Genomic DNA, 26,912 nt, shown 5'->3' with positions numbered 1-26,912 from the left:
GTGTTTCAAGTGATGATATTCTGCTTTTGATTCTTTCTTCCTCCCTTGAATTATTGCTTGGTCATAAGCATGGTTAGTGCTTTGGAAACTGAATTGTTCAGTTATAACACCTCCCTTCCCTTAATGTGAGCCAGTGTTTTTTGGGGGGTTTTGGTGTTTTGTTTGTTTTTTGGTGTTTTTTATTTTAAGGCCTCTCCTCCCACCTCTAAATTGATTTGTACTTGAGCATTTCAAAACATGACTCAAGGTTGGGGCGATTTGGAAACAGTTGTCCACATGCTGTAGAAGTTTCCTAGAAATTATTCATGGTGGAGTGGACTCAGTAACAGGATATAAGGCCTCTTTGTACCCAGGTAGGAATATGATGGTTGATTTATATCCCTACTTATGTGTTGATTTATATCCCTACTTATGAAGAGCTTGCACTTAAAGTGTAAAAACAATCTGATAAAATAAGCTCCTAGTTTGGAGGAGACATTTGGTGCTTTAAAAAAAAAATACGTGAGCCCGGCCAGCGTGGCTCAGTGGTGGAGCATTGACCTATGAACCAGGAGATTCCCAGTCAGGTCACAGGCCCAGTTGTGGGCTCAATCCCTGAGGTGGGGTGGGGAGTAGTGTGTTCTACTTTTCATAAATGTATAAATCTGGTTGTATCATGTTTACTTATGTATTTGTGTATGTTGGGCCTGTAAGTTGATCAGTGATTTCTGGGGTTTGCAGATTTAACATAGGACCCCTTTAAATTGTATAAAGTATTACATGTCACCTCCCCCCTCCCCATTAAACCCTCCCACCCTCGAGTGCAAGCCCCCACCTCCCCAGTGTCTGTGTCCATTGGTCATGCTAATATGCATTATACAAGTCCTTTGGTTGATCGCTAATCTCTCCCCCCCCCCCCCCCCCGCATTCTCCCTGAGGTTGGACGGTCTGCTCAGTGCCACCTTGTCTCTGGATCCATTTTTGTTCATCAGTTTATGTTGATCATTATATCCCACATATAAGTGAGATTTTTTTTTTTTTTAATTGATTTCAGAGAGGAAGGGAGGGGGGGAGAGAGATAGAAACATCAATGATGAAAATCATTGATCGCTGCCTTCTGTACGCCCCACACTGGGGATCGAGCCCACAACTCAGGCATGTGCCCTTGACTGGAATCAAACCCGGAACCCTTCAGTCCACAGGTTGACGCTTTATACACTGAACCAAACCGGCTAGGGCCATAGGTCCCCTTCACACACACACACACACACACACACACACACACACAAGTGTGTGAGTGTGGGTGTGTGATATATCATTCTCCAAGTGCGACCATTTTAACAATGAGACTAGAAAAGCTATCCTCCTAAAGGTCAGGGGCTATCCTTGGAGAGTCATTTTTCCAGTTTCTCTTGCATCAGTGAAACGTTTTCTCATATTTTGGGAGCCAAGTTAGAGTCTGTATTTAAGAAAAATGATAGCAGTAAATATGGACATAGACCATTTCCCACTCTCCCACTCTATTGAGATCCTAACAGATGGTTGTACAATAAGCCTATTTTTGATCATTTGTCCCTCCCCCACTCTGACTTCACAGATGCACGAAGGAGAGAGAGTGAGAAGTCTCTAGAAAATGAAACACTCAATAAGGAGGAAGACTGTCACTCTCCAACTTCTAAGCCTCCCAAACCTGAACAGCCTCTAAAGGTAATGCCAGCCCCTCCACCAAAGGAGAATGCTTGGGTGAAGCGAAGTTCTAACCCTCCTGCTCGATCTCAGAGTTCAGACACAGAGCAGCAATCCCCTACAAGGTGAGTCAGCTTGGAAACAGCAGTCGGTTAGCTGTAGAATCTTTTTTTTTTTTTTTCTATCCTCACCGGAGGATTTTTTTTTCTTTTTTCTTTTTTTCTTTTTTTTTTTCTTGAGAGAGAGAAGGGAACCGAGGAGAGGGGAGAGAGAGAAACACATGGGTTGCCTCCTACACAGCAGGCCCTACCTGGGCCAGGGATTGAGCCTGTAACCAAAGTATGTGTGTGCCCTTTGGTCTGCGGGCTGACGCTCTAACCATTGAGCAAGACCAACCAGGGCAGCTGTAGACACTTAAATGCTGTGCTGTCGTGATAGAAAGTGCCCTGAGGGGGGTGGCCTTAGATAGCACCTAACCTGTCTGCTCTACTCGTTCAGATTCAGTGGAATACTGGAGCTGGCTCCTGAGCACCAGTTGTCCATTTTCTAGAGTTTTTATAGCTAGTTGACATTCCTTTGGTGCCTCAAAATCTGCACATACTAGACTCAGAACCCAGAGCAGCCACATGTTGGCAGTGGGAGGATCACTTCCATAAGTCTTAGGGTCCTCCTTTGTAAAATAGAGAATATTAGCCTTGTGTGATTGTGATAATTCTAAAGGACATGGCACTTAAAGTGTTCAAATAGTTGCTTTTGTTGTTGCTGTCTTTCCTGTATTTTAACATATCACAGCATTCTGTATTTTTGGTTCTTTGTAGAGCTTGGAGGGTGATAAATTTCTTATCTCTTCTTTAAGACAACTGATTATGTGATTACATGTTTTTCTCCTAGTGGTGGGGGGAAAGTGGTTCCAGCTCAACCATCTGAGGAAGGACCAGCAAGGAAAGGTGAGATCAAAAGGAGAATAGGATTTTTCAGCTAGAGACCTAAATTAAAAGGCCTATAAAGTCATGAAATACTGAACTTCAGTGTATTTTGTACCAGGTTTTGTGTTAAGGTTCTTCTGTCTTTTCTTGCCATTAGAGGGCAGGAGTGGTCTTTAGAGAAAGCATGGAACCCTGCCCTTTCCTGGTAGAACAGGGGGCGGGGGAATCGGAAGGAAAATAACATGCTCAGTACAGATTAGAAATGTCACCATCTGCAAGGCCAAGGTCACTCACAACACAGCATCATAGCCTTACTGCCAGTTGGCTTTTCATGATGGTGTAATCCTACAGTGGAACTTTTTAGTGGATCTTGTTGGGGGAGGGGTGTGTTATATATAGAGTACGTGGGAAGAAGGATTTAGGAAGGAAGTCTGGGTTGGGGTGAGGTTTAATTTCCCTGGGTACATGATGAGCACATTTTTCTCCAGCCCTTCGGAAACCTAGGAGAGGGAGGGTAATTATTTACTTGCCTTCCATTTATTTTTGCATTTCCACTCGAGCAGATGAAAATAAAGTGGATGGGGTGAGTGTCCCAAAAGGCCAAAGCGGGAGCTCCAACCGTGGTCCAGGAGATGGAGGGAACAAAGACCACTGGAAGGAGTCGGAGAGGTAAGTGTGTTCTCTCTCCTGTCGTTTGTAACTGTTGTCTGAGGCTTAGGCACCCCTGTCTTTGTAATTAAGAAGTTCTTGGTTCTCCAAGCATTCATTACCAGATCTCACACTGTGAACAAACTAAACTTAATCACTAAAAAAAGTTACAATTCTGAGAATCTAGAAATAACACAAAGTGTCCAGGTATCAAGAACTGTTGACTGGAGGTGCCCGTTTAGTGCCTCAGAGCTGCTTATGGGTTTGGGGAGAGTCCTCTCCTAAGGATGTGGTCTTATACTCATCTCTGCAGGAAAGATGGCAAAAAGGATCAAGACTCCCGATCTGCACCTGAGCCAAAGAAACCTGAAGAAAGTCCAGCCTCTGTAAGTGTCAAAGGCTTGCCCAACTCTACTTCCCTTAGCTTTTCCTGTTGAACCCCACTTACATTTAGGGCTGCAAACAGTGGTTGGAAATAAGGCACTGCTGCTCATTTGAAATAATGAAAGTTTAGCATTTTTCTCTGTTCTACCTTTCACTCCTCTCATGCCTTTTTCAAGATGAAGGGTGGTTGTGTGACTTGGATAAGAACACACGTGCATGCCTTTGACAGCTCTCCCTAGCGGGGGAAATGCTTCAGTAAAAGCTAATGAGCAAGCAGGTGGTTGCGGTCTGGACTAAAGTATCAGAATCCAGTTTCTTGGAGTTGTTTTTAAATATTTTTTTAATGATTTCAGAGAGCATGGGGGAGAGAGACAGAAACATCAGTGATGAGAGAGAATCGTTGATTGGCTGCCTCCTGCATATCTGCAACCTGGGCATGTACCCTATTCGGGAATCAAACCCTGACCTCCTGGTTCATAGATTGACTCTCAACCACTGAGCCACACCGGCTGGGCTGTTTCTTGGATTTTGATGTGAGGATTTAAGGCCTTAGTCACTTTATCACTTCTCTGTTACAGAAGTTCAGTTCTGCAAGCAAGTATGCTGCTCTCTCTGTGGATGGTGAAGATGAAAACGAGGGAGAAGATTACACCGACTAGACCTCTACATCCTGTTTTCTCCGAGTCTCTCTCTACCCTGGAACGTTCAAGAGCAAACCAAACCTCTAGCCAGACAAGACAAAATAAAACTCACATCTCCTGGAGACTTCTTAACTTTTTTTAAAAAAGCGAAATGAAATGAAATTTTTTTGCATGCTGCTGCAGCCTTTAAAGTATTGAACTAACTGGAGAATCGTCAATATAGCCAGAAAGACAGGCATATTTTAATGGGAAAGTTGTGCACTTTTATGACACATGCAGTCGCCCGTGTGACCAGTGCCTAGGGGCCTCCATTTAGGAAAATGGCAGTGACAGTGATGCAATGTCTGGAATCTGGTTGGGCAGTAGGGCAGGTATGAGGAAGAGGATGAGATTTGTACCTTTAATTCTTATATCCTAATGTGGCATTTATGAATTCTCAAATATCTGAATAAATTCCCCATCCTTGGAAAGGTAGGTTTAGTCTCTGAAGTTTTAGTCTCCAGGAGGCTGCCAGCCCCTCCTCTTATTTAATTCTGAGTTACTGGGGCCAGCCTAGGGGGAATGCCTTCGTTTTTACCCCCCAGGGGGGTAGCTGGGAGTGAGTCTACAGGCCTCTAAAGAATAGGACTGCTTGGTGACCAAAATAAGTGGGAAAATCGTGGTTTGAAACGAAGCTTTGGGGAGGTGATGAATTATTTTGAACCAGAAATAGGGAAAAATGATATGACCTCCAATAAACACATGAATGGTTACTTCCTGGAGCAGGAAGCACTTAGGGGTGTGGGAATTCCCAAGTTTCTTACGTGTCCTGGTTTTGCCCTTTCTTCAACACTATCCTTTCTCAAAGTTCAAATACCCACATTCTGTTGAAATCTTGAAGCTTTTAAATTTAGACTGTTGTCTTGTGTTCCTCATGCTACTCTTTCCTGTTACCTCCCAAAAAGCAGCTTCTGTTGAAGCCACAGACCCAGTGCCCCAGGCCTCTGGATCAGCCCCTGGGAGCTGTCTAATGAGGAATCACTGCTCTTCTCAAGTAAATCCTGGCTCCTTTGCCTTTTGACTCCTGCTGTTCAGTCCTGACCCCTTTTACACCTCAGAAAACTAGAATGGTCTTAGGTGGTGAGGGCGGTGGATAAATAGGGACAGTTAAACCGGGAGCCTTTCTTATGACCTTGATTGGGGTTTTTGTTCGAGGCTTTTAATTTTTCGGGGGTGGGTTTTTTTTGTGTTTTTTTTTTTTTTCCCTACAAGTTTCCTTTTCTCCACTGAAATCCCACACCAATGTTTGGATTTATAATGTGGCCTAGACCAGTGTGTGGTTTTGTTTTGTTTTTAGCTTCCCTTGAAAATAAATGATAATGGAGAGAACTCTTTAACAAGGTCCTGGTTTCTCTTGCAACACAGTAACTTAACTTGCCTGCTTTTATGTGTTCCTTTGTACTGTCAGCTCAGTAGGTGGAATCCTTATGGGCAATATTGGTACCTAACAGAGAAATGAGACCTTGGTCTCTTGTTTGCAAGCCCTCCTCCCATCAGTCCTAGGTTAGAGCCTGTCCAGCTATGCGGGGGTGTTGGTTTATGAGTGCTGCAGCAGTTGGCATAATGAATCATTTACCCAGTGGACATAAAAAAACGTACAAGTGAAGTAACTGTAATTGGCTTGGATGGCCAGGAAATGGCTTTTAGAGACCTGAGGTTGAAAGGGTTTTTTTAACCATTTGCTGTAGATGATGAAAAGATAGGGTTTGCCCTCTTCAAGTCTACTCCTTCCAAATAGTTGTGTCCAAAAAAGCGGTTCTTTCCCACTCCCCTACCATGTCCCCCCTTAAAACAAACAGGGATCTATGTCCTACTCAATACATGTAAAATTTGTACAAAAATATCTTCTATGAAAATGATTTGTAATCTGTAGACTTACTACCTGGGAGATGTCTTGAGATGTGAATCCCATCCTTTGGGTTGTGGGGTTTTTTTTTGTTTTCTCCAAATAAATCTGATCTTTAAAGTTCATTTTAATGCTGAAATTCTTTAACGATACACTCCATGCTCCCAAGTCCTTTTTGTGGACTCCCCACGGACAGTCTGCTACCCTGCCTTCCCCTCTCTGGGGACCATTTTGTGCAAGTACAGAGGGTGGGATTTACCAGGGGAATTGATCTGGTCATTGAGGCCCAAGAACTGGCAATTCTCATCAACTCCCCTCCAGCATTTTTGTCTGGTGTTAACTGTTAATATCATCTGAGCATACCTGCATTCCGTTTCCTATGCTGTTTGTTTACTAAGATGAAGTGGGAGCTCTTGAGGATAAAGCCTCATGTCCTTGAGGCAATGCCTCCATACACCTCGGCCCTTCGGCTGTTGAAAGATGCAGCCTCTTTTCCTGGGTTGAACTGCACAGGCAGAATGGAGTCTAGGTTTATCACCTTTTTTTTTTTAAGATTTCTTAATTGATTATTAGAAACATTGATATGGGAGTGAAACATTGGCTGCCTCCTGTACACCCTCAACTAGGAATTAAGTCTGAAACCCGGGCATGTGCCCTGCCCTGGAATTGAACCAGTGACCGGGTGCATGGGACCAAAGCTGAACCAACTGAGCCGCACTGGCCAGGGCTGGGTTACCACTTAATCATGGCTCAGACTTGGTGGGAATTTTCCAAACAGAGGGACAAACTGTTCATTGTTGCAAGGGCAGGAAGGAGGTTAGGAGAGTGGCAGAGAATCCTTAAGGTCACAAGGGGGTGGAGCACAGAAAGCCCAGGAAACCTCACTTTGGGGACGAGGAGCCTAGGGGAAAGTGAGGGAGCTGGGAGCATAGTTTCAGAAGTGGCTTTCCCCTGGGCCAACTGCAGCAGCTGGTCTGGTTTCTTGCTGGTACATTGATCTCTTCAAAGTTGAGGGATAAGAAAGAGGCTCCCTGTACAGCCTGTCCGTGTGGGTTTAGGAAGGGGAAAAGCCCTGCCCAGGCTGCCTGTGGGACCTACACGGCAGTGCTTGCTTAACTGCCGCTTCAGCACCACAGCCCGGCACAGTCACGCTCTCCAAGCCTTCATTTGAGCCACGCCCCTCGCTGCAATACTGAGGTCTGGGTGAATGGTGATGGGGAGTAGGGAATGAAAGTGGGAAAGGCTAACGTGAAGGAGGTTCGTGTTGGTTGAGCAAATACAGGGTAGGGAGGAAGGAGCTCCCTCTCCTATGTCCCAGGAGGGTAAAGTCTGGGGAAAGGCAGGCACTGGTATTCCCCCATCCGCTCAGCCCTACAGCAGAAATGCATCTCAGGCCTGGTCAGCCTTTGCTGCAAATCTTAAGCAACCAGAAGGGTGTAGGTATGACATCCTACTTTGTCAGGATCCATTTCAGGTTGGTTGGGTCCCATGTGTATAATGGGCCATGTGGCCTACTTTCTCCTAAACAGAATCAAGCACGAGGCTCTGGATCCCAGTTAGTGCTGAGGGCATTACCTCAAGTGCTAAGTGAGCTCACAGCATCTGGTTTCGCAGGAAGTGGGAGAGCTACACATCTGCTCCTGGGAAGCATTATTTCTCAAATAAAACTTGTTTCTCAGCAACCATCATAGCCCCTAGGGCCACAAGTGAAGGGGGACTCGCCTTCCCTCGCCCTCCCACCTCAGCAGAAAGAAGGGGTTTGGAAGAAGCAAGCTGTGCTGCTCCCCGCCCAGCTGCAGCAACCTCCGGGTTGGACAATACAAGCTCTGTCCTCAGCCAGGAGATCCGCCTCTGGGTCAGCTCTGCTCTTCCCCCCACTCTTCCTGGTTCCCAGCGCCCAGCCCTCCACAAGTTCCCCTGACCAAGAGCTCTTCCAGCCCTCAGTGCCCTCCTCCTCTCATCCCCACCCCAAGGATCTCAACACACTGGGTCACGGGCATGGGGTCACCCCAGACCATGGAAGAGGAGGGTCAGCCTTCGGGGCCAAGATGGGCTGCCCTCTGCATAATCAAGGTAAGAAAACCTGCACGGAGGGAGGGTGAGGTGTCCCTAAAATTGCTTCACTTTACTAACATCATCCTGGCTTTCTCCTCCCTTTCCCCTTTCTGCAGCTCTTGGTCTGCCTGGCTGGCCCTATGTGCCACCCATTTGTATTTCATTCCCCCCAAGCCACCTCTGGAATAATTTCTCACTCTCAGCCTCTCATCAGCTTCCTTTTTGCAGCCTCCTTCCCCCACAGTGAGAGCCAGCATCAAGCCTGAGCTGGTAGTTCAGCTCCCCATGTTATGATCCTCTCCCAATTCCGTGGAACCTCAAAAGGGGTTCTTCTTTAAGGACAGCAACACCAGCTTGAGTGAAAGGCTCTAGCCCACCCACCGCTCTGAGATTCAATCAAGTGCCTCTTGGCTGAGTCCCAATCTCTCCTTAGGTACCTTTAGAGATTAGAACCTACCCCCTTAACATGTATCCGAGGGCCAACCAAAGACTCTAATGAACCCTGGAGAAGGCCAGATGTTAAAAGAACTAGCATATGCTCCAAAGAATTGAGCCAATTTTCATGTCGCATGTATCTCAATGACATAATCAAATCTTGCCAAAATACAGAGTGACCTTCAGCCCTACCCCCCTCCAGTAGCCTCTGATCCCTGTTGCTCTCCTAACTCCTGTCTCTCCTCCCAATCTCTTCCCTCCCCAGCTCCACTCCAACCCCCCAGCCCCTCCCTCCAGACCCCAGTGACTGCTCTAACCTCTGGACTGCCTGTTGGACACCAGCTCAGCCAAGAGCAGTAAGATCATGGCTCCCTAGTCCCAGCAACACCCACCCCTCCCAAATGCCAGTCTCTGGGGGACCCACACTGTCACCATGTGCTGCTTCACAGCCTCTTCCCTGCTGCTGGATTGGACAGATTGGAATCAGGTGCTCCGCCCCCTGGTAATCAGAACCAGGCTTCCCAGCTCTTGCCAAAGGCAGGCTGAGCATTAAAAGGATGGAGGGCCTTAGAGTTGGTGGTACTGGCTGCTTTGAGCAGACATTGGGCATCGAGCCCTGGGCCCTGGCTCCACAGAAGCCACCTCCCCCTGGACACTGCCCCTGCCCCGCCCACATCCCCCCCCCCTCCCCCCACTCCCGCCGGTTTTCATCACGGAAAATTCAGTAGGGAGGGGAAGGAAGGGAGAGAGAGGTTCAGCAAGTGCTCACGGCTAAAGAACATCGGGGAATCTGGGAATGGATACAGATTCAGAGCTTCTAGAAAGACATCCCTTTCCTTTACCTTCCCCTCCAGGGCAGCACAACTCAAACCTGCCCCATGGCCCCACAAGTCAATTACAAGAAGTTACTACCCAGTGGCAGATCCAGACACTGCAAAAGAAGGGAATGATATTAAACCACAGAGTGAACTTCCACATCCATTGGGAGCCTGGGACTTGAGTTAAATGTGAGGAAGACTTAATGAAAGTCTCCTAGGGAGTGGGAGTGGATGGGCTGCCTGGAGTTGCTTAGCAATGGTGGTGTGTGTGTGGGGGGGGGGGGGTGGGGAGGTTGGTATTGAACTTGGTGTGGAGGTCCTCGCTGTTAAGTCCTTTGGCGAGAACAGGTGACACCTGCGAAGTCTCGCGTGAGGCAGAGGGCCAGGTTAGGGTGTCCAGAGACTTGGAACACAGGTGACCCAGTATCTTCATCTGAATCCCGTGCTCCCGCGGTTAGGTGGCGCTTAGCCCCACCAGGCCGCGCCGCGCGGGTGGGCCCAGACTGCGGGGTCGGGCCCAATCCCAAATACAGCCTGTGGAGGGGCCGATCTGAGAGGCCAAGGCCGGGCTCTATCCTGTCTCTGGCACCGGCTGGACCTGTGCCCACCTTTTCTTCGGCGTCTGTCTGGCTCGTACGGGTTCTCTGGCCTGTGTCCTCCGTGTCCACCTTCCCCCAAATCTCTCAGGCTCTTCCCATCTCCTAGCGCCTCTGCGCTCCTCCTTCCTCCCAGCTCTTTGTGAGCGGGGTTCGCAGAAGGTGGGGAGAGAAGGGAGAGAGGAGGACGAGGGGCGGGAGCGAGCGGAAGGTGGGGATTGGAGCGGGGCAGGAGGGAGGGGAGAAGCGCGGGAGGGAGGAGAGGGCGGCGCGGGCGCGGGCGCGGCGGGGCGGGAGGGAGCCCAGGAGCGCGGCGCCCGTTCCCGCCTCCTGCGCCTCCCGCGCGGCCGCTCGGCGCGGGCCCAGCCGGGATGGGCTGGCCCGGGGGCTCCCCCTGCTGCTGCTGCCCCGCCCCGCCGCGCCCCCGCCCCGCCGGGCGCCCCCCGCAGGTGAGTGGCCGCGCCGGGCGGGAGGGCGGCGGCCTGTGCGTCACGGCCGGGGGGCAGTGCCGGGGGCGGGCGCCAGGGGGCGCGGGGCCGCCGGGGCCCGAGGGGGCGCGGGGAACCGGGCTGGCGTCCCTGGTCCCTGGGCTGGGGGTCCGAGATCGCGCGGGTCGCGGCGAGCCCAGACAGCTGGCAGCCGGGAAGGTGACCAGGGGGCGGGGCGCGGGTTGCGGTCAAACTCCGGTCGGGGCCGTCACGCCTTCGCGAGTCCGGTGCGCACACGCCCCCGGACCCAGCGCTGCCCTGTCCCTCCACGCACCCGCGCGCCCCGCACCAGGCGCCGCTCCTGGATCGCCGTGGGGCACGATCCCCCACACGCAGGCCCGGGACCGCCCTGGCCTGGGAGTGCCTGGGAGGGTTTTCCTGTTCTACTTCACATCGGGGAAACTGAGGCAGAGGGCAGGCCTAAAAGAGGCTGATTTCACTTTCCAGACCCACTCCTCGGCCCCCTTGTGCTGCTCCTCTCAATTCTCCAGACCCCCCTGGGCACACCCAGAGCCGCCGCCTTCCTCCCTCTCGCCTTCCCTGCGCCTCACCCCTCCTCCGTGGCGGCCGGGCTCCCAGCCTCTCATCCAACCACAGCTATTTCCAGGAAGGGGGAGTGTGGGTGGAGGGGTTTCTCCAAACAAACCCAAGGCTTCAGAGTGCGATGGGGGCCCGGCTGGGGGAGAAGCTGACAGGCTCTGGAATGTCCCAGGCAAGAGAAGGGTCCTGGGGTCTGGCCATCCCTTTCCAGGCCTGCCCCAGGGAGCTCCTTTTCCTCTGAGCGCTTCCCCATCTCCATCTTCCCTCAGAGGTGCCTCCCAGGGTGGGGAAGGACTCAAAGCCAGGCTTCCCCAGACACCCAGAGGGGTCAGTGAGACCCCAAAAGGAAAGAGGGAGGGTCAGAAGATGCTGGAAGACCCGCTGCAGATGAGGGTGGCCTCTAGGTGAGGGGACTTTCAGCCCCTCTGGAGGGAGCAGTAGAAAAGAGCGCGCTGAAGGGTCCTGGTCAGGGTGCGAGCAACTGGAGCAGAGAAAGGCCACCCACCTACCAGTGTCCCGCCTCCCCGCAGCAGCGCCGGGGACTGGATAAGGCCAGGCCCAGTTGCCCACATTGGCCTGGGGCCTGGAATGTCCTGGGACCCGGCCAGAGCTGGTGGGGTGGGAGTGGGTTGCAGAGCCAGTGCCCCTCTCCAGTTACAGGCTAGGGGCCCTCGTTTGCCACACAGATGTCTCCCTCTGGGCAAGGTACCCTGGGGACAGACTTCCTGACCTGGAAGGAGAATTAGAGCTTCAAGAGAGAAGCCTCAGGCAAGGCCCAGCCCACGCAGGTCCACGGAAGTGTCCTGAGTGGGCTCCCGTAAGGGGAGTCATCCAGAGAAGGCAGGACGAGTCCAGCCCCAGGGGCAAGAGGGAGGGCGAGGGAAGTGTAAGGACCTGGTGGGAGATGCCGGAGCTGGGGGAGCTGCCTGAGCGCTGGGACATTCAGTAAATACCATGCAAATGAGGCGGGTAGATGTGTGCACATTCTTTCAAGTGACAGCTCGCGCTGGTCCCAGGGGCCGCTGTCCGAGGCTTGGGGCTGAAGACCCCAGAGCGTTAACCCCTTATATTTTTGGAAGATTACTTCCCCTGTTTCCAAGGCCCCAAACCACCTCCTTCCCTTGACTCCCGGGACAGGAAGTTGGCCGTGTTCCCAGGAGGGAGGCAGGAGGCCCACGGAGGGGTGTGGAGTATGTGTTGGGGGGCGGGGGGCACTCCTGTCCATACTCAGGTCCTGGGACAGCTGCTGAGGAAGGAGAGCAGAGCTAGGAGAGCCCTGAAGGTGGTACTCAGGCTCCGGGGGAGGGGCAGCCCTAGGGCCTAAGTGGCAGAGCTCCAGAGAGGGGCTAGGGACCTGAGGAGCTGGGCAGAAGCAAGCCCGAGGAATGAGTGAGTGGGGGACCATGTCAGGAGCAGAGCATCTGGGGGCTGTCGGGAGAAGGGCCTCAGATGCCTTGGGCCGGGGCAGGAACGGATCACTCCCGTGGGCAAAGCAGTCTTCTGGCTGGAATTTGCCTTCCAGCGTGAGTGGGGGAAGGAGGGGCATGCATGCTTTCCTTTTCCTACTTCACAGCCAGTGAAACTGAGGCGGGAAGCGGGCCCTCAGTCCCCTTTCCCTGATCCGCAGGACGCACTCCGGATCCTAGGATCCTGGGCTGGCCAGGATAGTGTTTCCTAGGGTCCCCCCGCCCCCACCACCCCCCTCCCAAACACCAGAAGTCCCCAGAGAGCCTGAGAGTTCAGGCTGGGAGGCTGGCCTGGTCAGGACTCCGTGTTCCCTGCTGGCCCTTGAGCCCTGCCCTGAGACCTAAATTCCCACCCTGCCCCCACCCGGCCCCACCACAGGGGAGGGGGCGGGGGAAGCTGGATCTCAGGATCATTGCAGATCCCGGGATAGGATAGATTCCTAGGTATAGGGCAGCTCCAGAGCAAGAGGGGGTGGGGTGGGGGGGCAAAAGATCTTGGGCTGACACTCCCAGCAGGGTAGATCCTGGGAATCTGATCTCCTGGCCTCCCCCACATCCTCCCCCCACCCCACTTCCTGGAGCAGCGACCTGCCCCCTTCCCGCCTGTACTCCCCTCCGCTTCCAGGGCTGGGCTTCTCCTCACTCCAGCCAGACAGCCTACCCTCCACCCAGGGGAAGCGGCTGCCTCCGCCAGGCCGCTTCCAGGAAGCCCCGGGCCTGGCCCCAGCATTGTTCAGGGCCCGCAGCGGCACCCCAGACAGCGGACACCATGAAGTCCAGCGGCCCCGTGGAGAGGCTGCTCAGAGCCCTGGGGAGGAGGGACAGCAGCCGGGCCACCAGCAGGGTAGGAGTGCCCACCAGCTGGGCAGAGGAGGGGCAGGGGTGGAGGTGTGGGCAGTGGGGGAGGGGACTAGGAGATCAAATTACCAGGCCAGACCCTCTTCTTCAGCCTTCTTCCCTTACTCTTCATCCCCTTTGCTCTGCCCCTTTGGGGTGGCCAGGGCAGAACCGGTATGTTTTGGCTCCTCTATCACCTTCCTGCCCTAACACAGGCCAACCCTGGGGGGCCCTGGCCCCTACACCTGCGTCTTGGTACACTTCATCGTAGGACCTTTCTGGGCACGACACTGGGGCTCCCAGCAAGGCTAAGAGATGAGGCTCCTTCCCCAAGTGGAGCCGTTTAGGGGGAACGGGGTGGGGTGGTGAAGGGAGGGAGGGAGGCAGCCAGGTCTCGGGGTTGCCTTAGGCACAGGGACTTCGCTTTCCACTCCTCTGTGTGCCGCTCACGCCAAATGCACCCAAGTTTCTTAGTGGGTCCAGCAAGGTTGGTCCAGTTTAGGAGCATTCAGCTGCTGGCTTAATCCAGCTGTTTCAGGGACAGGCAGCCAAGAGACCAGGGGTGTTGCCTGGGTCCCCAGGCTGGGGATCCTGGGAGCCCCCACTGTCGGGGGCCCTATCATTCCTTTTCTCCACGATTTTTTCAGCTTTACCCCAAAAGCAGCATGAGACAATACTATATATAGAAGGGAAGAAGGGGGCAGAAACTTGAACTCCAGAAGAGAAAAAATGGGTAGGAGAGAGGAGGCAAGGAGGCAAATGGTCCTCAGACAGAGGATGGGAGGAGGGAACCACAGTGGGAGGGACGGGACTGAGGTAGGCCTGGGTCAGAAGCGGTCATCCCAGCCTCCCCACAACATCCGACCCGCTCCCTCCGCCATTCGATGCTGGAATCCCACTTGAACCTCCTCAAATGACGGGCTGCTCACTCCATCTAGTAGCAAGGCAGCTAGATATTTTCCCCAGTGTCATGCTTCGGTCGGCCTCTCCCTCCAGCATTACCACCCGCCTTCTTACACAACTTCTGCCTGCAGCTTCAATGCACAATGAGTAAACATGTTGTTCTTGGGAGGGGGGGGGACGAGGGAGGGAGGGCATGTCAGCTGCCTAGAGCGTGGGGACAGCAGGAGCCAGGGGACCAGGACTGGCTGAGGCCACTCCTACCAGTCAGCCTGGGTACTGCTGAGTGACTGTCCTCCGACATTCATGTCTGGACCCCCTGCTGCTCACTCTGCGCATGAGCCTCCATCTGGGGAGGGTAAGATGGGAGGAGAAACGGGGAAGGGGGGGGGGGCGCCTCGTAGAGAGTAAGAGAGCACCCTCCACAGGAGGAAAGCTCTCCTTGGGGGGCGGTGACCACAAGCGGATCACACACCAGGGCCACGTGAAGGGCCTAAGTGATCCCTTGGGGAGGAGCTGACCCAGCCAGGGTGTTGCAAGGGGCCAGATTCCATGCACTGTCAAGGACAGGCCCACAGCTGGCCGGAAACAGCTGTGGCCAGTGCGTCCTACGAGTTTAGGGACTTCAATCAGTCGGATGGAGGAAGAAAGGGACCAGTGCAGTGCTAACGCCCGGCCCGATCCCAGAGATGGGCCCCCTGGGAACGGACACCTGTCTGTGTCTGTCCCCCACCCCTAGCCTAGGAAAGCCGAGCCACACAGCTTCCGGGAGAAGGTTTTCCGGAAGAAACCACCTGTCTGTGCAGTGTGCAAAGTGACCGTCGAGGGGACGGGCGTGTCATGCAGAGGTGAGGTCCCCTGTTCTGTGGCTCTGAGAGCCTCTACCCAGCACCACTCTGTCTCACAACTCCAGCTGGCAGAACACGGAACATAAACAGATGTGCGCACTGCCCCTTGCCTGGCAACATGGGCACCGAGAGGCAGCTGCCTCCCTTGCAAGCAGCCCTTGCTCCCCATGACAAACACCCCCAGCAATCCAGGAGACCCCAGTACACCTTCCCACCCTGACTTGTGACTGGGGGCTTCCCTCCCTCCCTTTCAGCGCCCCCCCCCCCGCCCCGTCCTGGCCTAGGCATTAGTACTCCACTGCCATTCTCTGCCCCTGCTCCCCCACTCCATCTCAATGCAGCTGTCCTGAAAGTCACAGAGCCTGGGGAGATGGAGAGGGTCACCCCTTCCACTGCCCCAGGAGGCCCCTGCTAACGCTTCCTCTCCGTTCCCCTCTAGTCTGCAAGGTGGCCACACACAGGAAATGTGAAGCCAAGGTGGGTACCTGGTTGGGAGAAGGGAACTGATGTCCCTTCCTCCTCAAAACAGGCTTCTCCAGCCACACTGGCATCAACCCTCCACCCCTCTCATCATTCGGGAACCCCCGCTGAGGTGGGAGAGGGTGCTGATCTGGGCCCTTTAAGAACCACCCTACTCCACCCCCTGGAGGTCTGGCCCAGGCGAGTGGACAGCTAGACAGCGTTTGTCTTGGTGCTGTGCCCAGGCTGCAGCTGGCAAGGGAGTGGGGGTGGGGAATGAATGAGGAGGAGGAAGGGTGGGGTGGGTGGGGGGGGAGCAGTATTTCAGAGACTGGGCAGCCGGATGGGCCGTGCCTTCCCTCTGGGGAAGGGGCCTCAGGATGCCTGGGTGGGTCTCGTCCTAGGCCCTGGAGAGGCTGGGCAGAGGTGCAAGCTGTAGACAGCACACACTGTCCACTGGGGACCTGAGACAGCCCCATCCCTGAGGAGGTTCCCTGGTCCCCCTCCTGCAGTATGGGGGTTCCCAGGGCCCTGGAGCCAGCTTGGGGGAGCTGTGTGCCCAGGGGCGGGGTCTCCCGGTGAAAGAGGCCAGTGTCAGTCCCTGGCCATGGCCTGCCTGCATGGCTCTATATATAACTCCTGCCCTGCAGCTGGATGAATGGGGGTCTGTATGGGCACGGGGCTGGGAGCCAAGAGCAACAAGTGGGGGGCCTGGGCTGAGGGACCTAGAAGCCAGAGGGGAGGCTCCCTTAAATAGAGGAACTTCAGCTGGAGCCTGCACCCATCTCCTAACAGCCCCTCCACCTTGCTGAAGCTGAGGGGTGGCCCCATCCTTAAGCCCAGGAGAGCCCACTTCACCAGGAGCTTAGCCCCTCACTCAGGTCTCCTTCCAGGTGACTTCGTCCTGTCAGGCCTTGCCTCCTGCAGAGCTGGTGAGTGTGCGCTGGGATGGAGGGGGGAGGCAAGGAACCTGGCTGCAGGGTCCAAAAGTCTGGTGGCCACGGGCGGGGGGGGGGGATGTAAGCGGGGGGAGGGAGGGCAGGAGGTTACCTTGAATGGACTGCTGTGGGTATTGTTCATCCTGAGATAGAGGGGAAAACTGTCTCGGCCCTCTCACTTCTTCTCCGCTGGGCCTGTTGGGCGGAGGACTCTTCTCCCCTGGCCCAGTATAGCCTTTCCAGGGACATGGCAGGCGGTCTCCACTTGCCCGGGGCCCAGACAGGTCCTGGCTCCTATCCTAACCACCCCCTTCTCCTGCCCCGCCCGCCTCTAGCGGAGAAACACGGCCCCTGTGAGGCGCATAGAGCACCTGGTAGGTGATGCTGGAGGGGGCGGCGTGGGGGCGGGGCAGGTAGCTCTGGGAGTATGGGAGTAAGGACCTAGGTTTCTTCTGAGGACACAAGTTCTTGGAACTCTGGAGTGGGGACCCTAGAGTGGAGGTCGGGGGGGGGGGCATCCAAAGAGACGCTTGCTCATCATCTCATCTCACCCCCCAGGGATCCACCAAGTCTCTGAATCACTCAAAGCAGCGCAGCACTCTGCCCAGGTAAGTGCGGGCGCCCAAGGTGGTCCCACGTGAGCCCTTTACGCCGTCCCCACACCTCAGCCCAGGACAGTGACCCCAACAAAGTTCCCCGGGACAGCTCCACACGCCCAAGCGGTCCCACCCACCCTCGGGACCGATGGTCAGACACCCATCCATCACACCTGCCCCCTCCGGGAACCCGCCCCTCTGTCCCTCACGCAGGCTTCACACCTTCCAGGAGCTTCAGCCTGGACCCGCTCATGGAGCGCCGCTGGGACCTGGACCTCACCTACGTGACCGAGCGGATCCTGGCCGCCGCCTTCCCCGCGCGGCCAGACGAGGAGCGACACCGGAGCCACCTGCGCGAGCTGGCTCACGTGCTGCAATCCAAACACCGGGACAAGTACCTGGTGAGGGGCGGGGCCTGCCGCAGTCAGCCAATGAGAGGGCTGGGAGGTCTAGATGGGCTAGGCTGCGCTCTGACGTCACACCCTCGGAGGCGGGGCCCGGGGCAGGCTCTCGTCGTGGGCTGTGGCCCAGGCGCAGCTGGGACCGCCCTGGAGGGCCCACGACTATCTATCACGCCTGGGCAGGGCCTTGGCAACCTCCTCGTGCTGGAGAAAGACTCTTAGGGTCACAGCGGGTGTTACCACCTTCATGCATCACCGCACCTCCCTGCCTCAGGTCTAAAGCCTCCCCCCTTTTCTTGCAGTTCTTCAACCTTTCAGAAAAAAGACATGACCTGACCCGCCTAAATCCCAAGGTAGGAAGGCATTAAAGCCATTAAACTGAATCATCCCCACACAAGAAGCCCCCAGCCTCCTGGTTATTAACAGTAGCAACTGGTATCTACTTCATGCTTAAGCACTTTATCATATGACATATATTTGAGTCACCCCAAAGTGTGGTGCAACAGGTATCAACCCACTGCACAGGTGAGGAAAGTGTTGAGGCTGCTATGGACAGCCAAGAGGCCGACCTTGCCCCAGACCCATATACCCTGTCCCTTTTCCATCCATCTCTCTTGGCTGTGGCCCCCACTCCCAGTTTCACCCCTGTACCCCCCACCCAGGTCCAGGACTTTGGTTGGCCTGAGCTGCATGCACCCCCCCTGGACAAGCTGTGCTCCATCTGCAAAGCCATGGAGACCTGGCTCAGTGCTGACCCACAGCATGTGGTCGTACTGTACTGCAAGGTGGGCTGGGACCTTGGGTTTGCAGGGCTGGGCTGTCCTCAGCCTGGGGTCCCAGCAGGCCCTGTATCCCTGTCTCTATCCTCAGGGGAGCAAGAGCAAGCTCGGGGTCATCGTCTCTGCCTACATGCACTACAGCAAGATCTCTGCAGGGTGAGGCTCCTGGCCCTTGAGTGGCCCCTTCCCCAATGGCCCTTCCTCCAGCTGGTCCTTGACCAGCCCATCCCCCCTGAAGCCCCACCTCTGTGTTCAGAGAGCCATGTACCAAAAACCTGACATTGCCACCTCCTTTTTCTCACTTGTACTTCACCACAGTTCTCTGGGGCTGCTGTAACAAAGTGCCACGAACTAAGTGGCCTAAGACAACAGAAATTTATTGTCTCCATTCTGGAGGCTAGAAATTTAAAACTGAGGTGTCAGCAGGACCTCACTCCCTCTGAGACTCTGGGCAGAATCCTTCCTTGCCTCCTTCTAGCTCCTGGTGGTGGCCAGCAATCCTTAGTGTTCCTTGGCTTGTAGCTACATCACTCCAATCTCTGCCTCCGTCATCACGTGACCTTCTTTCTGTGTGTCTGTGTTTCTTCTCTTCTTCTAAGGACACCAATCATATTGGATTAAGGGCTCACCCTACTCCAGTATGACATCTTAACTAATTACATCTGCAACGACCCTATTGCCAAATAAGGTCACATTCTGAGGTATATATCTTTTGGGGGGGACACAATTCAACCCATAACATGGCCTTATTGCCCCATTTTACAGATGAGGAAACTAAAGCTCAGGGAACAACTGTTTGAGGTCCAACAACTAGTAAAGTGACTTATGTGGGGTTTCTAGTTCTCTTTACCACTACAATAAGTTTTCTCTAGATTTGGGGGTCACCTCTCCCATCCTCCCCTGGGGCTTAGAGATGGGAGACCAGGATGGAGACCATCCCCTCACCCCCTACACTTATTTGCTCTCCCCAGGGCAGACCAGGCACTGGCCACTCTTACCATGCGGAAGTTCTGCGAGGACAAGGTGGCCGCAGAGCTGCAGCCCTCCCAGCGCCGGTGAGCAACCTGGGTGGGGATAGGCCGGAGGAGTAGTCTCTCCATGGCTACCAAGGTCAAGTTTTTCTCATTCACATAGCACACTTCAATGGGGCACCTTGGATGTGCCAGGCACCGTGCCAAGTGCTGAGCATTCAGAACAAACAAGATTCTTGCTTTTACGGACCTTACATTCCAGGGAAGTAGAAGGCAATAAACCTGTGATGAATAGACAAAATCATTTTGGATGATGACAAGTGCTATGGAAGAAAATAAAGCTGAGTCTTATGATAGAGACTTGCATCCCGGCTAGTGTGGTTCAGTGGTTGAGCATCGACCTATGAACCAAAAGGTCACCGGTTCAATTCCTGGCCAGGGCACATGCCCAGGTTGTGGGTTCGATCCCCAGTAGGGGGCATGCAGGAGGCAGCCAATCAATGATTCTTTCTCACCAATGTTTCTATCTCTCTATCCCTTTCCCTTCCTCTCTAAAAATCAATAAAAACATACTTTTTAAAAAAAAATAAAAAGAGAAACTTGCAGGTTCTGTCTCTAAGGTCTGCGGGAAGAGCATTCTAGGCAAAGGAGGCAGCAAGTATAAAATCTTGAAGCAGCAGGAAGGATTGAGGTTAGATACAAGGAAGAACTTTCTGGCGGCTGGGATGGGAGGGAAGTGCTGAGGAGAAGGGCAGGCCTTCTACGGGTGGGTGGGAGGTGTGCACAGTTGAAGTGCCTCAAGGGGACCTCCAGAGGAAGGGGCTTATGTTCTTCTTGACACCCGCCCCCCCACCCCCCAGATACATCAACTACTTCAGTGGCCTGCTGTCTGGCTCCATCAGAATGAACAGCAGCCCCCTCTTCCTGCACTATGTGCTCGTGCCTGTGCTGCCAGCCTTTGAAGCTGGCACAGGTGAGTCTGCTGGGATATACCCCACGGGGGGCTGTTCCCCTACCCCCTCCCTCAGTCCTCCTCACGTGCCTTCCTGCCCCTCTAGGCTTCCAGCCCTTCCTCAAGATCTACCAGTCCATGCAGCTCGTCTACACGTCTGGAATCTAGTGAGTGTGTGTTCCCATCCCCGGCTCCCCGGGCCCACTCCCTGTTTCTCCAGCCGCCCCAAACACCTCGGCCTCCAGCTCGAGCCACTGCACCCGAAAACTAACACCACCATGGGATCCCTTTTATAGACGGGGAAGCTGAGGCTCAGCTCAAGGTCTCTCACTCAGGGCTCAGACTCCCATCTCCCAACGCCCTTCTGACGCTTCACACTGAGCCTGAGGGCCTCTGACTCAGCTCCGCCTTCCCCTCTCTTCCACAGTCACATTGCAGGCCCTGGTCCCCAGCAGCTTTGCATCAGCCTGGAGCCAGCCCTCCTCCTCAAAGGCGACGTCATGGTGAGGGGCCTTGGCAACAAGAGGAGGCTTGGAGCTGGGCCCAGGGGTGGGATTGTCATCTCCTGCCAGCAGCACGATCTCTAGTGAATCATGAATGCAATCCATATTGGAGGGTGAAAAGGGAGTCCCCTCCATGGGGGTCACCTTGAGGCTGAGGCAGGACAGAGCTGTGGGCAGGCAGCTCCAAGGGTAGAAACACAGAGGAGGTGGAAGTGGACATGAGGACCTGACCCCAGTCTCCCTCACCAGGTGACGTGCTATCACAAGGGTGGCCGGGGCACAGACCGGACCCTTGTGTTCCGAGTCCAGTTCCACACATGCACCATCCACGGACCACGCCTCACCTTTCCCAAAGACCAGCTGGATGAGGCCTGGACGGGTGAGTCGGAGACAAGTGGCATGAGGGCTAGATCCCAGGAGCGGGCAGGCAGGCGGGGGACCTGGCTTTTCACTGTCCACTCCTCACAGATGAGAGGTTCCCCTTCCAAGCTTCAGTGGAGTTCATCTTCTCCTCCGGCCCTGAGAAGATCAAAGGTAAGAGCAGGGCCGGGGGCCGGGCTGAAGGCTGAGGGCCTGCTTCTCACCGCGTGGGCCTTCTGCAGGCAACACCCCGCGGAACGACCCCTCCGTCACTGTCGACTACAACACAGCAGAGCCTGCTGTGCGCTGGGACTCCTATGAGAACTTCAACCAGCACCATGAGGACAGTGTGGAAGGTGGGTGCGGCCGGCCCACAGGTGGTGGGAGGTGGAGGTTTGGGGGGTGCGCTCCTTCCTCCCCGAGCAGATCCGCCTCCCAAGAGACACCCCTGAGCTGGAGTCTCCAGGGCTGTCCCCTCTCATTAACACTTTCTCTCCTTTCCCTGCCTGCCACCCTTCCTCTCCCCACTCAGGCTCCCTGACCCACACCCGGGGCCCCCTAGATGGCAGTCCGTATGCCCAGGTGCAGCGGGCCCCCCGCCAGACTCCACCAGCGCCTTCTCCAGAGCTGCCCCCGGCCCCGCTGCTGTCCGTCAGCAGCGACTCCGGCCATTCATCCACGCTCACCACTGAGCCGGCGGCAGAGTCCCCTGGCCGGCCGCCCCCCACAGCCGCTGAGCGGCAGGAGCTGGATCGCCTCCTGGGAGGCTGTGGCGTGGCCGGTGGGGGCCGGGGGGCCGGGCGCGAGACGGCGATCCTGGATGATGAGGAGCAGCCCCCGGCCAGCGGAGGCGCCCACCTTGGAACGTACGCGGGCCACAGACCTGCCCTCAGCCGCCACTGCTCCTGCCGCCAGGGCTACCGGGAGCCCTGCGGGGTCCCCAATGGGGGGTACTACCAGCCAGAGGGAACCCTGGAGAGGCGGCGGCTGGCCTATGGGTACGAGGGGCCAGCCCAGGGCTATGCCGAGGCCGCTGTGGAGAAGAGGCGACTCTGCAGATCACTGTCCGAGGGGCCATACCCCTACGCCCCTGAGCTGGGGAAACCCACCAGCGGGGACTTCGGCTACCGCTCCCCAGGCTACCGGGAGGTGGTGATCCTGGAGGACCCTGGCCTGCCTGCCCTGTGTTCCTGCCCCGCTTGTCAGGAGAAGCTGGCGCTGCCCACCACAGCTCTGTATGGGTTACGGCTGGAGAGGGAGGCTGGAGAGGGGTGGGCGAGTGAGGCCAGCAAGCCTCTCCTGCACCCCGTGCGGTCTGGGCACCCGCTACCCCTGCTGGTGCCAGCTTGCGGGCACCACCACGCCCCCATACCTGACTACAGCTGCCTGAAGCCACCCAAGGCAGGCGAGGAAGGGCATGAGGGCTGCTCCTATACCATGTGCCCAGAAGGCAGGTATGGGCATCCAGGCTACCCTGCCCTGGTGACATACGGCTATGGAGGAGCAGTGCCCAGTTACTGCCCAGCATATGGCCGGGTGCCTCACAGCTTCGGCTCTGCAGGCGAGGGCAGAGGGTATCCCAGCCCTGGGGCCCACTCCCCACGGGCTGGCTCCATTTCACCGGGCAGCCCACCCTACCCACCATCCAGGAAACTGAGCTACGAGATCCCTGCAGAGGAGGGAGGGGACAGGTATCCGCTGCCCGGCCACCTGGCCCCAGCAGGACCCTTGACATCTGCAGGTGAGGGGCCCTGGGGTGGGAAGTGCCCAGGGCAGAGGAGGGTTCTAGAATATGGTTGGGAAGGAACAGAGCAAAAGAGCTAAGCCAGACAGAGGCCTTTCCTGGCTCACAGCCTCTGCTCCCCCCTTCCCTGCAGAGTCGCCCGAGCCAGCGTCCTGGAGGGAGGGCCCCAGCAGGCACAGTACCCTGCCTCGGTCTCCCCGAGACGCCCCGTGCAGCACCTCTTCAGAGATGTCTGGTCCCTCCACGCCCCTGCACACCAGCAGCCCAGTCCAGGGCAAGGAAAGGTAAGCAAGCAGCTCTTTGCCCAGACACTGAAGGCTGGGGTTGGGGGGCAGCTCACAACTGGGGCTCTGAGGCCCTGCTGACTACCTGCCCTCCCTCCCCACAGCACCCGACGGCAGGACACCAGGTCCCCCACTTTGGCACCCACTCAGAGATTGAGTCCTGGCGAGGCCTTGCTGCCTGTATCCCAGGGGGGTGCTGAAAAGCCCCCCGAGCTGCCAGCAAGAAGCGGGCTTGAGCCTCCGGCCCCTAGCCCTTTATCCCCGACCTCCCCCCGCAGCTCACCCAATGACTGGCCTCAGGAGAGGAGTCCTGGGGGTCGCTCAGACAGTGGCAGTCCAAGGGGCCCTGTGCCCACCACGCTGCCCGGCCTCCGCCATGCCCCCTGGCAGGGCCTTCGAGAGCCACCGGACAGCCCGGACGGGTCCCCCCTCACCCCTGTGCCTACCCAGATGCCCTGGCTTGTGGCCAGCCCTGAGCCACCTCAGAGCTCACCCACGCCTGCCTTCCCCGTGGCAGCATCCTATGATATCAATGGCCCCACCCAGCCCCCACTTCCTGAGAAACGCCACCTGCCGGGGCCTGGGCAACAGCCAGGCCCCTGGGGCCCAGAGCAGGCGTCACCACCAGCCAGAGGCACCAGTCACCATGTCACCTTTGCACCTCAGCTCCCAGATAACACCCCTCAACCCCCAGGTATAAAGGCCTTGAGGAAGGGGGTGTGGGGGGCCACCTTGGGAGAGCCCTTTTTCCCAGGGACGGGCATGGCGTGGGCACCTGGGAGCCCTGGGGCCAAGCTCAGTCCTTCCCTGTCCTAGAGCCTCCCCTGCAAGAGAGCCAGAGCAACGTCAAGTTTGTCCAGGATACATCCAAGTTCTGGTACAAGCCACACCTGTCCCGTGACCAAGGTGAGAAGCCAGCCTGCCCACCACTCCCACCCTCCAGGGCTCTGTCTGGGCTTTGCCCAATCCAGCCTTCCAGTCGGCGCCCTTACTGCCTCCTCCCATCTCAGTGTTGACTCTGAGCTGAGCGTCTCACTAGCAGGTGATTCTCGGCTTTGTGCCCAAGGAGATGTAGACTTGATGTTGTCAGTGCCCTCCCTGTTGATTCTAAAGTTCTGTGCCCAGATGCCCAACACGGCCCCGGCTGTTAGGACAGGCGCCTGGGGAACTGGCTGGCAGAGCCAAGGAGTGGCCACCTGGGGCTCCGCCAGCCACTGTGAACACTTCTCCTGCCTCCCCCAGCCATCGCCCTGCTGAAGGACAAGGACCCTGGGGCCTTCCTCATCAGGGACAGTCATTCATTCCAAGGAGCCTACGGGTTGGCCCTCAAGGTGGCTACACCCCCACCCAGTGCTCAGCCCTGGAAAGGTACAGAACGCCCAGACCCAAATGAGAAGGGGAGTGGAGCGGGGCAGGTACCGCGGCAAGACAAGGGGTGGTGGGCCAGGCCACTTCTCGGTGGGAGGGACAGGAAGTGACTCTCACGCGCTGGAAAGAATCCCAGCAGGATAGAAGGCAGGAACCTGGAATCTGATGGAGCCTTTCTCTCCCTCCCGGCCACTCAGGGGACCCCTCGGAACAGCTGGTCCGCCATTTTCTCATTGAGACGGGGCCCAAAGGCGTGAAGATCAAGGGTTGTCCCAGTGAGCCCTACTTTGGTGAGACGCTGGGGCTGGGGAGGCTGCCCTGGGCTGGTTCAGGGAGGCCAAGGGATTTCAGGAGCGTGGAGGGAAGGTAGGGGCTACCTGCGGGCACCCCGGGACTTCTCTCACCTCTCGCTGCAGGCAGCCTGTCCGCCCTGGTCTCCCAGCACTCCATCTCCCCCCTGTCCCTGCCCTGCTGCCTGCGCATTCCCAGCAAAGGTGGGTGTTTTGTCTGTCCTCCCACCGCTCCCCACCCACTGCGGCCTGCCTTCCCTTGCGATGGCAGAGGGAGTTCTGCAGCTCTCTCGAATGCCACTCCCTGCTGACCTGCCTGCTGGCCCTTCCCTTCAGATCCTCTGGAGGAGACCCCAGAGACCCCAGTGCCTGCCAACATGAGCACAGCCGCAGACCTCCTGCGTCAGGGCGCCGGTAGGGGCCTCTCCCTCCCCCTCCTCTCCCTGGGCACCAAGGGGGCACTGCAGATACAGGCATAGCACACTGAAAGGCCTTGAGATGGACGGGCCCTGGCAGATGCTTTTAAACCCATAAAGGCAGGGGGAGCCTCATATTTGTAGGGAGGTTGGATAAGGGGGTCCCCAGTCTGGATTCTCAAAGTTTTGCGAACATGAGAATCCTGGGGAGGGGGCTCGTCAGGATGCAGATTCTCAGGCCTCGTTCCAGCATCTCTGGCTGTAGATCTGGGGGTCATAGAATCTGCCTTTTTCGTGGGTGACCTTTGTGATTCCAATGCACGTTGAGCAGAGCTAGCCAGGGAAAGTACAAGAGCTGGTGGGGTGGAGGGTCGGGGAGACGAATCTCAGGAATGACGGAGCCAGTGCTCCCCCCAACCCTCTTCCTGCCCCCATAGCCTGCAGTGTGCTCTACCTGACTTCCGTGGAGACCGAGTCACTGACGGGCCCCCAGGCGGTCGCCCGGGCAAGCTCGGCAGCTCTGGGCTGCAGCCCCCGCCCCACACCAGCCGTAGTGCACTTCAAGGTCTCAGCCCAGGGCATTACCCTGACAGACAACCAAAGGAAGTGAGTGTGCGCGCTGAGCTCCTGGGGAACCCCAAACATAGGCCCTTGGGACCCCAATTTCTGGGTGTGACTCCCCCCTCCCTCCTCTTCACAGGCTCTTCTTTCGCCGCCATTATCCAGTGAACAGCATCACCTTCTCCAGCACTGACCCTCAGGACCGGAGGTGACACTCCCTCCCAGCCCTTTCTCCCCACAGACCGTCCCCCGTCCCATCTGGCCCTGCAAACCAGTCCCCTGGCCCAGCTCCTCCTCTGGTAGCCATTCCCTGGGGTGCATTCCTTCATAGTTCTTTTCCTTTTGCAGATGGACCAACCCCGATGGGACCACCTCCAAGTAAGCTTCCCATTAGTGCAATCCCTCCCCTCCACGGGATTGACGTGTCTCCTTCTCCCCAACCCGGGCTCTGTAGTCCCTTGTGGAAGGGAGCTGAGCCCCCACCCGACTGCCTTTGTACCCCTAGGATCTTTGGTTTCGTGGCCAAGAAGCCGGGAAGCCCCTGGGAGAATGTGTGTCACCTCTTTGCAGAGCTTGACCCAGATCAGCCTGCAGGCGCCATTGTCACCTTCATCACCAAAGTTCTACTGGGCCAGAGAAAATGAAGGAAGGCCACAAGCTCAGAGCCCACATCAACACTGCGTCCCTCCCAGCATCCCACAGCCCTCACTTCCCCTGGCCTGGACCCAGGAGCCAGCCCTCTCCCTTAGGAATAGGCAGTGGGCATCAGCCTGGGACACTGCTCTCCTTCCCCGCCCCCAGCCTGCTAAGTGGACGGGCCCATGAGATGACCTTGCATGTGAGCAGATGGCAGAGATGGGCATGTGAAGGGTGAGGAGGCATCAGCAGTTGAGCTGGAAGAGATCAGGACAGCCCCACCTGTACAACGTCAGCCCTGGAGAGGAGCCAGTTCTACCCAGCTGCAGGTCCCAGCAGGGCAGGGAGAGGGGAGCAGTGTGGGGAGCAACGTACTCCCTCCTCTGCCTTCTCTGAGCAGAGAGATCAGAGTGGGATCACATGAAAAGGGGGGGAAAAGAGTCTATTTTTGTCTAATAATAAAGAATTTCTATAATGTCTACTTGGAGTTGGAGTTGTGTCTATTCCCAGGAAGGGCAAAGC

The 26,912-nt window shown here is 56.2% G+C and overlaps 2 protein-coding genes and 1 long non-coding RNA gene across 10 annotated transcripts in view; 2 read left to right on the top strand and 1 right to left on the bottom strand.

Annotated features, from left to right (window-relative positions):
* EIF4B (eukaryotic translation initiation factor 4B) overlaps positions 1–6,274 on the top strand; it is a 34,850-nt gene extending 28,576 nt beyond the window's left edge. For 2 of the 4 annotated variants that reach the window (XM_028144442.2, XM_028144440.2), the window contains exons 11-15: positions 1,577–1,790; positions 2,557–2,612; positions 3,155–3,260; positions 3,553–3,625; positions 4,202–6,274. In XM_028144442.2, coding sequence (XP_028000243.1) covers positions 1,577–1,790; positions 2,557–2,612; positions 3,155–3,260; positions 3,553–3,625; positions 4,202–4,282 — 530 coding nt within the window. In that variant the 3' untranslated portion in view covers positions 4,283–6,274. Of the gene's footprint in view, positions 1–1,576; positions 1,791–2,556; positions 2,613–3,151; positions 3,261–3,552; positions 3,626–4,201 lie in introns of all 4 variants that reach the window. The other 2 variants (XM_028144441.2, XM_028144439.2) reach the window with 1 other exon arrangement.
* Positions 6,275–10,356: 4,082 nt separating this feature from the next.
* TNS2 (tensin 2) lies at positions 10,357–26,869 on the top strand. 5 transcript variants are annotated; one of them, XM_054719053.1, is made up of 30 exons: positions 10,357–10,502; positions 15,024–15,132; positions 15,572–15,609; positions 16,485–16,523; positions 16,865–16,903; positions 17,088–17,137; positions 17,355–17,526; positions 17,829–17,879; positions 18,189–18,311; positions 18,397–18,461; positions 19,277–19,360; positions 20,137–20,249; positions 20,335–20,395; positions 20,656–20,731; positions 20,981–21,110; positions 21,200–21,265; positions 21,334–21,447; positions 21,624–21,957; positions 22,741–22,832; positions 22,969–23,119; positions 23,224–23,813; positions 23,936–24,025; positions 24,362–24,487; positions 24,685–24,777; positions 24,904–24,981; positions 25,114–25,191; positions 25,631–25,799; positions 25,894–25,962; positions 26,103–26,132; positions 26,260–26,869. In XM_054719053.1, the coding sequence occupies exons 1-30, from the start codon at positions 10,425–10,427 to the stop codon at positions 26,396–26,398; spliced, it is 3,447 nt and encodes a 1,148-aa protein (XP_054575028.1). In that variant the 5' UTR covers positions 10,357–10,424; the 3' UTR covers positions 26,399–26,869. The 5 variants fall into 5 exon arrangements, with proteins under 5 accessions (XP_054575028.1, XP_054575026.1, XP_054575027.1 ...); XM_054719051.1 differs by having other exon boundaries at positions 21,624–22,832; XM_008140733.3 differs by lacking the exon at positions 10,357–10,502 and adding an exon at positions 13,204–13,391 and having other exon boundaries at positions 21,624–22,832.
* On the bottom strand, positions 18,695–23,941 carry LOC129149789 (uncharacterized). The gene is made up of 4 exons (XR_008556602.1): positions 23,851–23,941; positions 21,076–21,250; positions 19,304–19,558; positions 18,695–18,899 (listed from the first exon to the last, which is right to left on the bottom strand). It is a non-coding gene; the product is annotated as an uncharacterized LOC129149789 (long non-coding RNA).
* Positions 26,870–26,912: the final 43 nt, after the last annotated feature.

Source organism: Eptesicus fuscus, chromosome 7 (genome assembly GCF_027574615.1).
Source record: "Eptesicus fuscus isolate TK198812 chromosome 7, DD_ASM_mEF_20220401, whole genome shotgun sequence".
In the NCBI taxonomy this organism is placed as follows: Eukaryota; Metazoa; Chordata; class Mammalia; order Chiroptera; family Vespertilionidae; genus Eptesicus; species Eptesicus fuscus.
This window is presented reverse-complemented; position numbering and strand designations above follow the sequence as displayed.